This window comes from Artemia franciscana, chromosome 7 (assembly GCF_032884065.1).
Source record: "Artemia franciscana chromosome 7, ASM3288406v1, whole genome shotgun sequence".
NCBI lineage: Eukaryota > Metazoa > Arthropoda > Branchiopoda > Anostraca > Artemiidae > Artemia > Artemia franciscana.
In genome coordinates, this window is record NC_088869.1 from 7,553,314 (window position 1) to 7,566,747 (window position 13,434).

The following is a 13,434-nucleotide window of genomic DNA, read 5'->3' on the forward strand; positions in this document are numbered from 1 at the left end:
CATGATTTTCCTCCAGTTTGCTCCATTCTTATTACAACCATAAATAAACCGTTCCTTCTATATGAATCCGAAAAAGTTCTTGCAATTTAACACTTTTCGGAACACAGAGTGGGAGTGGGGGGACAACAAACAGCTTTAGAGATAAACAAGAAAAGCTCAGGTCTACTGCCCCCTTCTTGAAATAATTTAAACAAGTTCTTACCGTTTGACACTTTTCTGAATCCACTTCAACTTCATTAACCCTAGACGGGAGCCAAATAGCAGCTTTACAGGTGGGATAATTATTACAACCTACATAATATCCACTCGCGTCTCTCTTACGCTTCAAGGTCAGATCCCCTTGACAATTTGGACATTTTTGGACTTTTGGTAGAGCCGACGGCAGAGCCATTGCAGATGGCTGAACGGCAACTTTTGGCTGTTGCAGGTATAACGAGATGGCGTCGTCAATTTTGTCGACTTGTTCAACAGCTTTAATAAACACTTCTTTGTATTTAGCAACTTGCTCTCTTAATACAATTGATGGGTCTTTAGTTCCATCACAAATCCTGCAACAGAGGATAAGTTATGTCTACAATAGAATCACCCCTCGAAGTCACAATGAGAGGGGGGAGGGGAGGATTTATATTCATAAATACAAAATGTGTTTTTGGCTAATACTATAGAAAAACTTTAATTCTTTTAAAAATATGACTTGGATTTAGCACAGTAGGCGTGTTCATCTTCTGTTCCTTTACAACTGCATGTTGAAGAAGAGCTTGAAATCTTTCTTGGCAGCTGAGTGTTTTTTGTTTTTGTTTTTTTTTACATATTTTGCAGTAAAGTGGACTGTCACTATCACTACCCTTCACAAACCCTTCTTGCTCTTTGCGTCCAGATCGTTTTTCCTATCAAACTAGTTTTTCAAAAAAATTGTCTTCTTCATCACTCACAGTGACCGAAAAAAACAACAACAAAAAAAACAACAAACAAATAAGAAATAAGTGTTAGGATGACTTTAAAAAGCCATTTCACGAACTAACAAATTAACGCAAACAAGTAATTATGATTGCGGCAATGTAGAAGACAGCAAACCTCCACCCAGGTCCCGTAATTCTGCACCCTTTTGGGGTGGGGACTCGAACCATGGTATCATCGGTCATTTGTTCTAGTACGGGGGTTAGTGGCATTAACCTGTAAACTTAGATAGATCTGACACAGCTCAAAACGTGTACCTGGAGAAATCCGGGAGGGCAACAGGAAGAGGTTACGATAAAGAAGTTGCCCCCAGCCACCCATTGAACTTCCAGGCTGAGGACAGAGAGTCGCGGATCAGCACCACCAGTACGGGCTTTTGGAGCTGAAAGGGCAATCATCACCATTTTTTTTATAGTGCCCACCAATTAAAAAACGCAGTAAAAAAAAAAGAATTCTCCGGGGAAAAAATATTAAACTGACTGATTCAGGAATGAAAGATTTTATACAATTCTGACTAACAGTAATTTGCAGTCTTGAAAACAGATTTTCCATAATTTCCAAATTTTCCAGTGCTTTACTGAAAGCAAAAAGGCAAACTGGCCTTTCGATACCAGATTAATTGCATGAACATCGTTAACCAGTCGAAATGCGATTTTTTCATGAATAAGTCTAAACAATACCAATCAGGGCCTTATCCAGGGGAAGGGGAGTACCAGGATTGACCCTCCCCCCAACTCCAGAATTTTTTTATGGCTTACAAATCAGTCTAAAAATGCTCAAATCTTACTCAAAGTCGTTGCATGGGAGGATTGGTACTCCTCCCCCTGATCGAAATTTATGGATACAGCCCCGCTAGTAACTAATAGAGAGTTTCCCTTTATATGGTTTTCCATATGTCAGTTTACCGCTGTTAAATTTACCATGTTAAATATGCTCCATAGGCTCACGGGCGATAGTTTATAATAGCGACAGGCAACTAAGGGATAAAATTTTTTTTTCATTTTAAATTTCATCACAAAAAAGTGGTTGTTTCTACTGATAACTGATAAAGCCAATGAAAACCGCTTATTCCTTCTTGCGTTTGATGTCCCCAACGCTTATGGGTTTTAATTTGTATTCTCCACAGCTAACACTCTAACATAAAAAGAGAGGCAAATACTGGAACATAACTGAAGAATCTCTACCAAAATGTGCACCTTCTCAGCAGCCAGTTTGGGTGGATGCTCAGTGCATGGAGGCCTATGTGCAGCTATAGGAGAATTATTTATCAAAATAAAAACTTAGCTCTTCTAGGAACTTGACTGTCTCACTTTCCATTAGTTCTCTAAGTTACTGAAAAAAAAAGCAACTCAAAACACGAACAAAAGCTAGTGACTTTAGTAATAAATTCACCAAAATAGTGACACGCTCTAAAAAAAGTGGCGTAGTGATTTCAGTGACAGCGGCCGATCCCTGTATTCATTAATTTTTTATCACGAATGCTATAATTTGCTAGTTTCTTTTAATTATTTAATGATCGTTTAATATATCTTTAACTACTTTTCTTTTTTAACTTTTCTTTTTTTTGATAGATTTCTTTTTTAACTACTTTTGAACATTTATCTTTTTTTAGACTTGACACAAGAAACGAGTTCATGTATATTTGAGCTTGTGATTGTCTTTTGGGAATATCTACCTTATCTTATCTACCATCATGATCTTCTAATAAATCCATCATTTAGATTACTTGACTTACCTTTTCAAATCTGCCTCTAGTTCCGCCCTCAAATGTGGCTTGGACATGGCGAATCCCATAGCATCGTATCCTTCTACTAAACCAATACCAAGGGGACAAGGGACAAATCTGCCATCTGTCTGAACGCCAACATAGTCACGACTCTTTATTGTCTCTATGTGTTCTGCATGAGTCGCATCAGTACCTTGTAGAGACAAAATAATACAATAAATATAAAATAATAATAGATTACCAATTTACATTGGTAAAAATGACGCAACCGCGTCATTTTCACCGCGTCATTTTCACCGCGTCATTGCTTGGAGAATCGTAGTGGTTTTTTGAGCAAAAACATTAAGGCGGATCAAAGACAAGAAACCTGTATCCTCTCTTCTCCTTCCAGCAACACAATAATTGAAGTATCCTTGAAGATTTTAGCTCGATCTTCGAATCTTTTTCCAAGATATTGCACATATATTTTAATAGCATTAAATCACCTAGTGTTTTCCGATTTACGTCGCTACTTCACCGTGAATAAAAGCTGCGCAGGGGCTCATAGCCTAGAAACCTAAAGGCAAATCACGGACAAATTTTTGCAGCCCCCTATTCTTTCCATCAAAACAATAAGGTAAGTCCTCTTATTCTCCTATTGATGTCCCCTGAAAGTTTCAACTCAATCTTCAAAGCTGTTGCCGAGATATTGCAAATATGCTACCTTAATGTCCCCCAAGACACTGTGTACACACAGTGTCTTGCGACTTACCTTGCTAGTTCAACATAAAAGAAGTTGCGCGGGGGCTCATAGCCAAAGAACCTTAAGGCATATCAACGACGAAATTTTTGTAGACTTACCCTTTCTTCCTCAAAATCGATAGTTTAAGTCCTCTTACCCTCCCCTGAATAGTCCCTGAAAGTTTCGATTGAACCACCTGAGCTGTTCCCAAGATCATGCTGATAACTTATTTTGAAAACTTGGGTGTACAGAATGTTTTTTGATCTGCTCAGGTGCACATGTTGTTTCAGGAGTAAGCCCTTGAATAAGTCTGGAAAATATTGACCTAAGAAACGATCCCTATGAGTTCCAAGCTGAGATCAAACATACTAAGACCTAACATAGCCGTCTTTTTTAAAACTTTACTGCAAAGAACGAGTAGTTTACATAAACCGGGCCATGTCAACCCAGAGCCGTATTTATAAACATACTAACATACTAAGAACATACTCAAACATACTAAGACCTAACATAGCCGTCTTTTTTAAAACTTTACTGCAAAGAACGAGTAGTTTACATAAACCGGGCCATGTCAACCCAGAGCCGTATTTATAAAACCTTTGCCGAACCAAATAGCTGCCTCAAAATTTCACCCTTCCATGTAAAGGGGCCAGAAATGGAGGCATTTCTTTCTTTACTAAGTAAAGGCTGTTACGTCGATTACGGCTACTGTACTGTTTTCAAATAATTTGCTATTTATTGACCGGTTTCCGTATTTACTCCTCGAATAGAAATCGCCACATACACGCATGATTCCATAAGATATCAAGCCATTGAGATTCTATCAGTTTTGTCCTTCTTCAATATAAGTGACACGCCTGTATACGCTATTATTAAAAAACATCAGTTCTCATTCTTCAAATACAAACACCTTGGATAGGGAGTTCTCCCTATCTCTAGCAAAAATTTCGGGCATTGGAAGACTTTAACATCTGTTGTGAGGGATGGAGGTTACTGAAATACATAACAGTGCATTTTAGGCCAATATTTTCTATTTTTTAATGTTTGTATAATATAACATCTTGATATAATTAAAAATATATAATAATATACATATAAATATGTATGAGACAAGAAAAATAGTATAAGCAATATAAGCAATATAAATATTGTAATATAAATATGACATTATTTTTAAATTAACATAATATGATAATCTAGTATAATAATATAATCCAATTTTTGAGAGAGAGAGAAAGATGGGTTTATTCATATAAATAAACAAAACAAAACAAGCAAATGGCCCGAAGCAAAGCTTGTTTGGGCTTACTACCCCAATACACATACAAATAAAAACAATACGAAAATTGGTGTTTATTCATGGTGTTTTTCTAAAATTTTGGCTAAAATTTCGGGTGTTGGAAGTCTATAACATCTATTGTAGGGGATGGAGTTACTGAAATACATAACAGTGCATTTTAGGCCAATATTTTCTATTTTTTTAATGTTTGTATAACATAACATTTTGATATAATTAAAAATATATAATATAAATATGACATTATTTTTAAATTAACATAATATGATAATCTAGTATAATGATACAATCCAATTTTTGAGAGAGAGAGAGAAAGAAACATGGGTTTATTCGTACAAATAAACAAAACAAAACAAGCAAATGGACCGAAGCAAAGCTTGTTTGGGCTTACAACCCCAATACACATACAAATAAAAACAATACGAAAATAGGTGTTGATTCATGGTGATTTTCTAAAATTTCGGCTAAAATTTCGGGTGTTGGAAGTCTATAACATCTGTTGTGGGGGATGGAGGTTACTGAAATACATAACAGTGCATTTTAGGCCAATATTTTCTATTTTTTTAATGTTTGTTTTAATATAACATTTTGATATAATTGAAAATATATAATAGTATAGATATAAATATATATGAGACAATACAAATAGTATAAACAATATAAATATTAAAATATAAACATAGAATTTTTTTTTAAATTAACATAATATGATAATCTAGTATAATGATGTAATCCAATTGGCTAACATACCAATACCATGTTTTTCCATAAGACCAATCAAATCAGCTTCAGTAAGTAAAGGCGGGGCAGTTGTTGCACTCTCATCCAGGTCAATCCTCGTTGGCGTAAAAACTTGACCTTCTGTGTAGATCGGTAGACTTTTGTCCGACCACCTATCGTAAGGATATACTTCTAAATAATTTCTGGCAGTAATCATAAGTCCAGTAGCAACAAACTGCAAAGACAACATCTGATTATATCTGAGAATAGACTTTCCTGAAATCAAAATAAATTAGTTTATTATGGAAAGAGTATAATGCATGATGTTTTCCCTGGAATTCAGCATTTGTACAAAACCTCTTCCCCTTATTTTATGGTTTTAAAATCGGCAGTTTAAACATCCGTTTCAACAAATTTCGTCTCTTCTCGGGCACTTTGCACTGAAGCATCCCGTAAATTGATGAAGTTTAGGAAAATATTTTGAATTTTTTTTATACAATTGAACTATGTGCAAAAAAACTCCGAGTGCTCAGCGATACATTTTATTTGCATCCATAGAAAAAAGTATTTCGATGTAGAACAATGTTAACTACACTATCCCCAATCCTTATATATATTTTTTTAATTTAATAATTAATCAATTAAATAATTTATATTTAATTTATAATAAATAATTTATAATAAATAATTAATTAAATAATTTAACAATTTTTTTGAATTATTTAGCAGACACATCTTAGGCCTCGGTTGTGGGAACGTATTGTGAAGATGCTGCGAGCGCAATTACTTAAATCAGCTTATTTAAAAGCTATTACAGATGAGTTTTCAAGTTTAAGGCCATATCAGGTAAGGAGGTTTTGTAAGATAGTAGAGTGGGGGAAGTATGGAATAATAGATTAGGTACAGATATTGAGGTGGCGATAGATATTGACAAAAATACTGATATTGTGGATATAGATAGGTATATATATTGATGGATAGGAAATATTTGAGGGGACCAAGAGGTACAGGTTTGGCAGCATGAAAGAAGCCTTTCTGATTCCCTGCACCACCTCTTCAACAACATGTATTTCATTCATATTGCCTGATTTCCATAACAGCTAATATTTTAAGAGTGTTTAAACACTTGATTACAAGTACTTTGATAAAACTGCAAAATGACCAATTTGCTTGCTATCCACTCGGCCCATTTAAAACGAAAGTAGTATACAGGCCAGGATTTACGCATAGGCCCGGGCCTAGGGGCGCAAAAAAAAAACACTGAGCAATTTTTTTCTTAACAAAAATTGGAGTGATGGGATCTATCGTCAAAGTGCCAGGTACATTTTGCTGATGCGCTGCCTATCCACATTTTAAAATAACACAGGAATTCCGTACCCGCCTATAAACTGTCAGATGTCTACCAAGAATGGCAGCTGAGGGGTTGGTACCACCTCTCTCTTGCATTACTTTTGGCTCATCACTCATCAGTTGCCTTCTGCTAAGGGCTTCCCTTATCCCCAAATTTATGGGAATTTCCCCATCAATATCTGTGTCTCCCCGAAAAAATTGCTTTGGGCCTAGGAGCTATGGGCCCATCACTATCTGAGTCTCCCCAAAAAAATTTCTTTGGGCCTAGGGGCAACAATGATTTAAATCCGACCCTAATCGTATAGATAAAGTTTGATAAGACAGGCAGTACTTCACGCCTTGCAGAAATTAGGAGTTATCCAGACTCGTCAAAGCCACCCAGCCACCTTTCACGTATCAACTGTTCTCCTTTGAAAAAGACCCTTTCGGGAGGATTCCCTTATGTCTGATCTTTCCACCACTGAATTGTTTCCGTCTTTCGTTTTGCTACAGATTTTCTCTAAAAAAACAAATGCAAGGCCATGACAGATTTAGCAGCTGTTAAAGCATGCCCTGCTATATCATTAAGTGCTTTGGCTCGTAAGCTTCACCAAGTCACTAAATGAAGTAAGAAGAAATAAAGAAGTAAATTGTGTTAAATGTAGTGCCTAAATCAGCTCCTCCTCCCCAATCTAGATAAGCATGAAGATATTGCACATCCTATCATCTCGTAATCACTTATATATTTAGGGAATTTAGGGAATATTATTGGAGCGTTTACCACAAGGCTATGGGACCCTCACAGTTTCATCTGATTTCTTCCCCTGCATTAAAATTGAACTTCCTGAACTTATAAGCTACCTTATCATCAGCGATGTTAATACTAATTTCTGTTTCCAAGCCCTAGGCATCCTTTGAACAGCAAGAAAATAATGGTCTATAAACTCGGGGGTCATGAGTCGGGGAATTTACTCCAAGGGAAGAGGGTAAAATTACAAAAAATGTGCCACTTCTCCAGATGGGGAGACCTTTGAAGGCTACCACTCAGGGGAGGGGTCGGCCTAGCCATTATGTGCAGGTTCGCTCATTTTACCTTAGCAGACAAAACGATTTAATATAAAATCACACAGATTTTTTAACGACACTTAGTGCGATGACAGACAAAAAAAAAAGGTTTCCATATAAAATTATGACACTTTCTAAAAGGAGACTTTGTGTTAGTTCGACAATGAAACAATCTTGTGTCATACATTAATGACCTAAAGACAATGAAACTTTTCGCAAGGGGAAATAAAACAACGACACTGACTGATGACAGAAAAATCAATGACACTTTTTAAAATTATAACAAACAAAACACTTGACCAATGAGAGAAGAAAACAATAATACTGTTTGCAATAGCAGCAAAATCAGAATGATTTTTGTAGCTTTTTGCACCGAAAGAAAAACAATGACAGAAAAATCTAAAGTAAGTACTTGTTCATTAGTAATTTTAACGTAAGATTTGGCTTCAAGATCATAGCATCTTTCAAACAATAGGCGAGAAAGCCGTTGAATTGAAACTCAAAGTACCAGGGGTCAGGGAATTTTCCCCGGGAAAAGAGGATACAAATAGGAATATTTTTAGGCCACAGTTATTCCAGGAGGGGACAAAGTAGGGGAAGGGCGTTTATTTTTCCATTTAAATTTTGCTTTAACGGACAATTATGACACTTGTTGACAGACAGCATCCCAAACATTTCCCACTTCTGCAGTCTCGCCCTGGAATTTTATTTTGTTTAGAAAAAAGGGTTGATAATTTTCATAAACATTAATTCCTTAACGCAAAAAGAATATGTTGAAAAACAAGTGTCTCAGCTGTTCACTCAACGTCGCTTGTTCTTGTCCGCGTCTTTTAATACCCTTATAAACCCAGTTCCAGAAATCGTGGGGCAGCCTGATATCACCCATACACACCATGTGGCCCCAGTACCGTCATTTATTACTCTGTATCTTACTGTTCCTGAATTTTCGGAAACACCCCAGGACAATCAATTTTAATATTGACCAAGCGCAATTCAGTCAATGAGTTTTTCGACAACTACTCGGCTGTGTTAGAAAAAGAGAAACTTGAAGCCCATGCTATGTGAAACGTTGACGAAACCATCCTTACGACTGTACAGAATCCAAAGAAAGTGATGGCTCCAAAAGCTGCAAAGCAATCTGGTCAGCTGACATAAGCCAAATTTAGAATTTAAGTCACCGACATTCTGGAGAGTTTAAGAAACTTGAAATTATTGTTATTATAGGATGGGGGGGGCCTCAACCAGTACCGGATGCCTAACTCGATGAAAGGTCAATGCGTTTGTACTCACTGACATCTAGAGATGCTCAATTTATTAATCATTGGAGAGCATAAGAACATTGAAACTAAAGTCATCCTAGGGCACTAGGAGGAGGGTCAACCAGAATGGGTGACTGAATGTCGGGTGATTAAACCAACCAACTTCAAAATTTAAGTAATTTTCTTTCATACGCCAATGATACTAAAAAAAAAAAAAAGAGGTAAAGAAAAATGTGACACTTTTACTGATGACAGAAAAATCAATTACAATTTTAAAGTGACAACAACGACTAATAATAGAAGAAAAATTATACTTAGCGCAATGACAGCAAACTCAGAAGGAAATACCTGTTCATCGCCAATCTTAATATCGACTTTGGTTTCCAGACCCTGGGCATCTTTTGAACAACAGGCAAGGAAATGGCGGACTATAAACTCGTATAACTTCGCTTCATTACCTTGAAGGGAGTTGGCATATTTTGTGGGATGAATTGGAGGATGAGCCTGGTCAGATTTTTTACCCTGTCTTGGAGTCGGGCCAGAATTCAGAATGTTGGAAGCAAATGCTGAAACAAAACATAAATTATATATTAAAGACCAATTGGAAAATATTCTTTTCATGTTTATATACAAAAGACAAAAAAAAATAAGATAATTTTTAGCACTCAATTTAAGCAGCACAAGTAGTCAAAGATAAAAATCATTTTTTTCAACCCCTCCTTGTCCCCAAGGTACTCTCCTAGGTTCCTTTATTTTTCCAGCTATGGTTAACAGCCTCACCAAAGAATTTTCTGACAGATACAGATCTGTCGATAGCCAAACGCTCATTTAAACCAGTGAGAAATTTATTGAACAATTTAATGAGCACCGATAGATATTAAATGAGCAGCCCTACGAGGATCCTCAACGACACTGCACATGAGGCCTTGGACTTGGACATGAGAGTAAACCCTTCCAAATCCATGCTAGCGGCAATATTTTTCCTTAGATCCTTGCCCCCTTTTCTACATCTATCCCTCCTGAAATTCCTGTGTATTCGTTCAAATTACTGGGTGCAACAATTTCTTTTAATTTAAAGTGGGATATCCATTTTAAAAACGCTATTTACAAGGCTAATGCGTCTATTCCTATCCTTAAGGTCTTAAATAAATTTGGCCTATCCCCTTCTCATTTTTTAAGGATTTATACTTTCTATGTACGCCCTCATCTTGAATATGTTTGGCCGGTTTGGCACCCTGGCATCTCTCGAGAAGAATCAGACAAAATCGAACCCATTCAAAAAGAACCCTGTGAATAATTTTCAAAGAAGGTAAATTCCGTACTCTCTTAGTCAAAAAACAGGTAGGCTAGTAATGCTTGAGAGTAGGAGAGTGACGTCGTGGCTCTATTTAAAAAAAAAAAAAAAAAAACGCAAAAACAAATTCCCGCATGAAAAAGAAATTCCAAAACACTCTCCTACCAACTCAGATTCCACTCGCCTTATTCACTGCTTTCTCGAAATTTTGATCGGACAATTTTGAGAAAAAGGGACGGAGGAGAGGGCCTATTTACCCTCCAATTTTTTGGTTACTTAAAAAGGATTCTAGGACTTTTAATTTGTTTAAGAATATTTTTATTAGCAATAAATATACGTAACTTACGAATTAACTTACGTAACGAACTTCTATATTCGTATATTTTTATTACGTATATTAGACGGTTCGCCCCCTAGTCAATACCTCGCTCTTTGCGCTAAAGTTAAAACTTTGTTTCGATTCCTTAAGAATGACCCCTTAATCACAAAGGCTGTTTAGTTAGAATAAATAGCTCTTATGCTAGTACTAAAGACCGCGGTACTCACTAGGGGGCAAACCCCCTCATACACCTAATAATTGCTCCTTACTTTCCTTTTAATGTTGATCCTTACTTTCAGTTGAAAAACTTGTTTTTTTAATTAATTTCTGATCGTTTTTTAAATAACGATGGGAAACCCAGCGCCCTTTTACAGCAATGTCCCTTCCCCCATGGAAAGATCCTCCAACGTAACTGTTACCGTTCAGCGCTTTACCTCCAGATTAAAAAAAAAAAAAAAAAAAATTCCCGTACATTGCCGAAAAATTAACAATAAATCCCAATTGTTTCTCCCTTTTTCTTATATGTACAGGCGTTTTCTATGTTTTGTGCATGTTTGCTCGTTTTCCTTATTATTTTTTAATAATAATTTAATTAAATTTTTTTAATTAATCCATGCTATCCTTAATTAATATATTTGCCTATGTTTTGTGTATGTTCGCTCGTTTTCCTTATTATTTTTTAATAATAATATAATTATTTTTTTATTAATGCATGCTTTTATTTTAATTAATGCTTATATTTGCCTATGTTTTGTGCATGTTCGCTCGTTTTCCTTATTATTTTTTAATGAAAATTTAGTTAACTTTTTTTTTAATTAATCCATGTTTTTTTTTAATTAATCCTTATTATTTGCCTACGTTTTGTGTATGTTCACTCGTTTTCCTTATTATTTTTTTTGTATTTTTGTTGAAAAATGGCGTTTTGTTGGCATTTTTAGACATAATTGAAAAAATTATCCAACCCCCTGGATTCTGCCCCCCCCCATTTATGTGACTCAACGCCACTGTTTCCTTGGTTTGGGTAAAAAAAATCCCGCTTTTTCGCTTCCTCATTTTTTCAAGAGTGCTCGACATTAATACATTGTTTAAAAAGACTGATTCAACGGAAAATCACTCGGGAAGTGAAAACTAACTTTGTCAAAGGGAAATAAAGAATATCGCCGTCAGTAGCTAGGAAAAGGTATTTCAGGAGGATTTAAGATACTTCCCATGACATATTTGCGAAATTTTATAGAGAATAGAATATATGAATGTGGGTTAGTGGAGTAGGTAGGCTATCTGTTTAAGTATCTCATTTTATTTGTTATTTTTTCGTATTTTTGTTGAAAAATGACGTTTTTTGGTATTTTCAGACGGAATTGAAAAAATTGTCCCCCCTGGATTACAAAAAAAACATTTTTGCCCCCTCCCCCCACCATTTCCGTAAATCAACGCCACTAATCAGCTGTCAGCACTAATCAGCTGTTGCCAAGAAAGAATTTCAAGGCTTATTCGTAAGACTGTATTGAACTCAGCTGGCAATTTTCTTGGCGAAAATTTGAAATCGCTTGGTATTCATTAAAATCCCTAGAAGAATGAATTCAAGTAAATAGTGTCAGTCCAGCCAACAAGGCACATGCTACATTTTGAAGTATACCTATGAACAATTTGTCACTCATTCATCTTATCTTATTGAGTGAATAATAATTATTGTCATCTTATGATACATATAATAATTATACACGTGTATATTTATTTATTTATATTTAAATTTTTTCTCGACAAAAGCATTACAACTTTTTTTTTTAAATCGGCAAAATGACATTTTCAGGTGGGAAAAAAAACGATCTAGATATGTCTAGACTTAAGAAAAATTCGCTTAGAGTTTAATTTTGGGAAAAAAGATTTTCATAGAAATAACTTGACAAACCATTGGAGTAGTTATAAATGTTACTGAAGAAAAAAAAATATTGGTATGTAAACCCAAAACTCCAGAGGCCAAACTTGTAAGAGGTAAAAAAGAAAAAAAGAGCAACAACTAAGTAACAATAAATAAATACAAAAATAAGCAAATACCCAGCCTTTAAGCTGCTAGGCTAAAATATCGGTAAAATTAAATTCAAGAGCTCCCAGCTTATGTACATTTCCCGTAGGCAAAAAAATAAATTATTGACTTTATTGGTATTCAACTATAATTTGTTCTGGCAACAAAGAAAAAATACGCTGAGACAGCTTAAACATGCGCTATTTCATGTCTGCCACAGTCGAGCAAAGTTTAGAAGAAAAAGAGGATAGGCCTTCGAACTAAGATTAGAATACTGGAAGCCATGGTAATAACAGAGGTCAAGTATAGCTTTGAAACGTCAGCGCTTCAATAGGCTGAGGAAGATATGCCTATTGCATGACAATAGGCATAGGCTGGGAATAGGCTGGAAATGCCTTGCTTTCCAGAGGAATTGTCTAAGGACTGTGGTATTCATTTGACTAACCGTACAAACACATGACCAGGTCACCTTTTGCGGCTGAAAGCTGATAGATTGCCAAAAATCGTGGTTTTTGCCCACTCACTTGAGGCAAAACAAAAAGCAGGTTGTCCTCGAATGAGGTGGGGATAGGAAGGAGATCCTAAGAAAGGACTCGAAGAAAATTGAACCTTCATGGGAGAGGATAAATACTAAGGCTTTGAACAGGTCAGGGTGGAAAAGGAACGGGCACAGCAGCATTGGCCTCAAACATTGTGGGGCTGTAATGAGTTATTAGTAGTAGTT

At 35.8% G+C, this 13,434-nt stretch overlaps 1 protein-coding gene across 1 annotated transcript in view; it reads right to left on the minus strand.

Annotated features, from left to right (window-relative positions):
• Positions 1 to 13,434, minus strand: part of LOC136028791 (DNA topoisomerase 3-alpha-like) — a 61,771-nt gene that overhangs the window by 30,104 nt on the left and 18,233 nt on the right. Inside the window, exons 5-8 of the mRNA XM_065706695.1 lie at positions 9,423 to 9,640; positions 5,452 to 5,656; positions 2,693 to 2,876; positions 203 to 548 (exon numbers count right to left, since the gene is read on the minus strand). Of these exons, the coding sequence (XP_065562767.1) occupies positions 203 to 548; positions 2,693 to 2,876; positions 5,452 to 5,656; positions 9,423 to 9,640 (953 nt within the window). The remainder of the gene's footprint in view (positions 1 to 202; positions 549 to 2,692; positions 2,877 to 5,451; positions 5,657 to 9,422; positions 9,641 to 13,434) is intronic.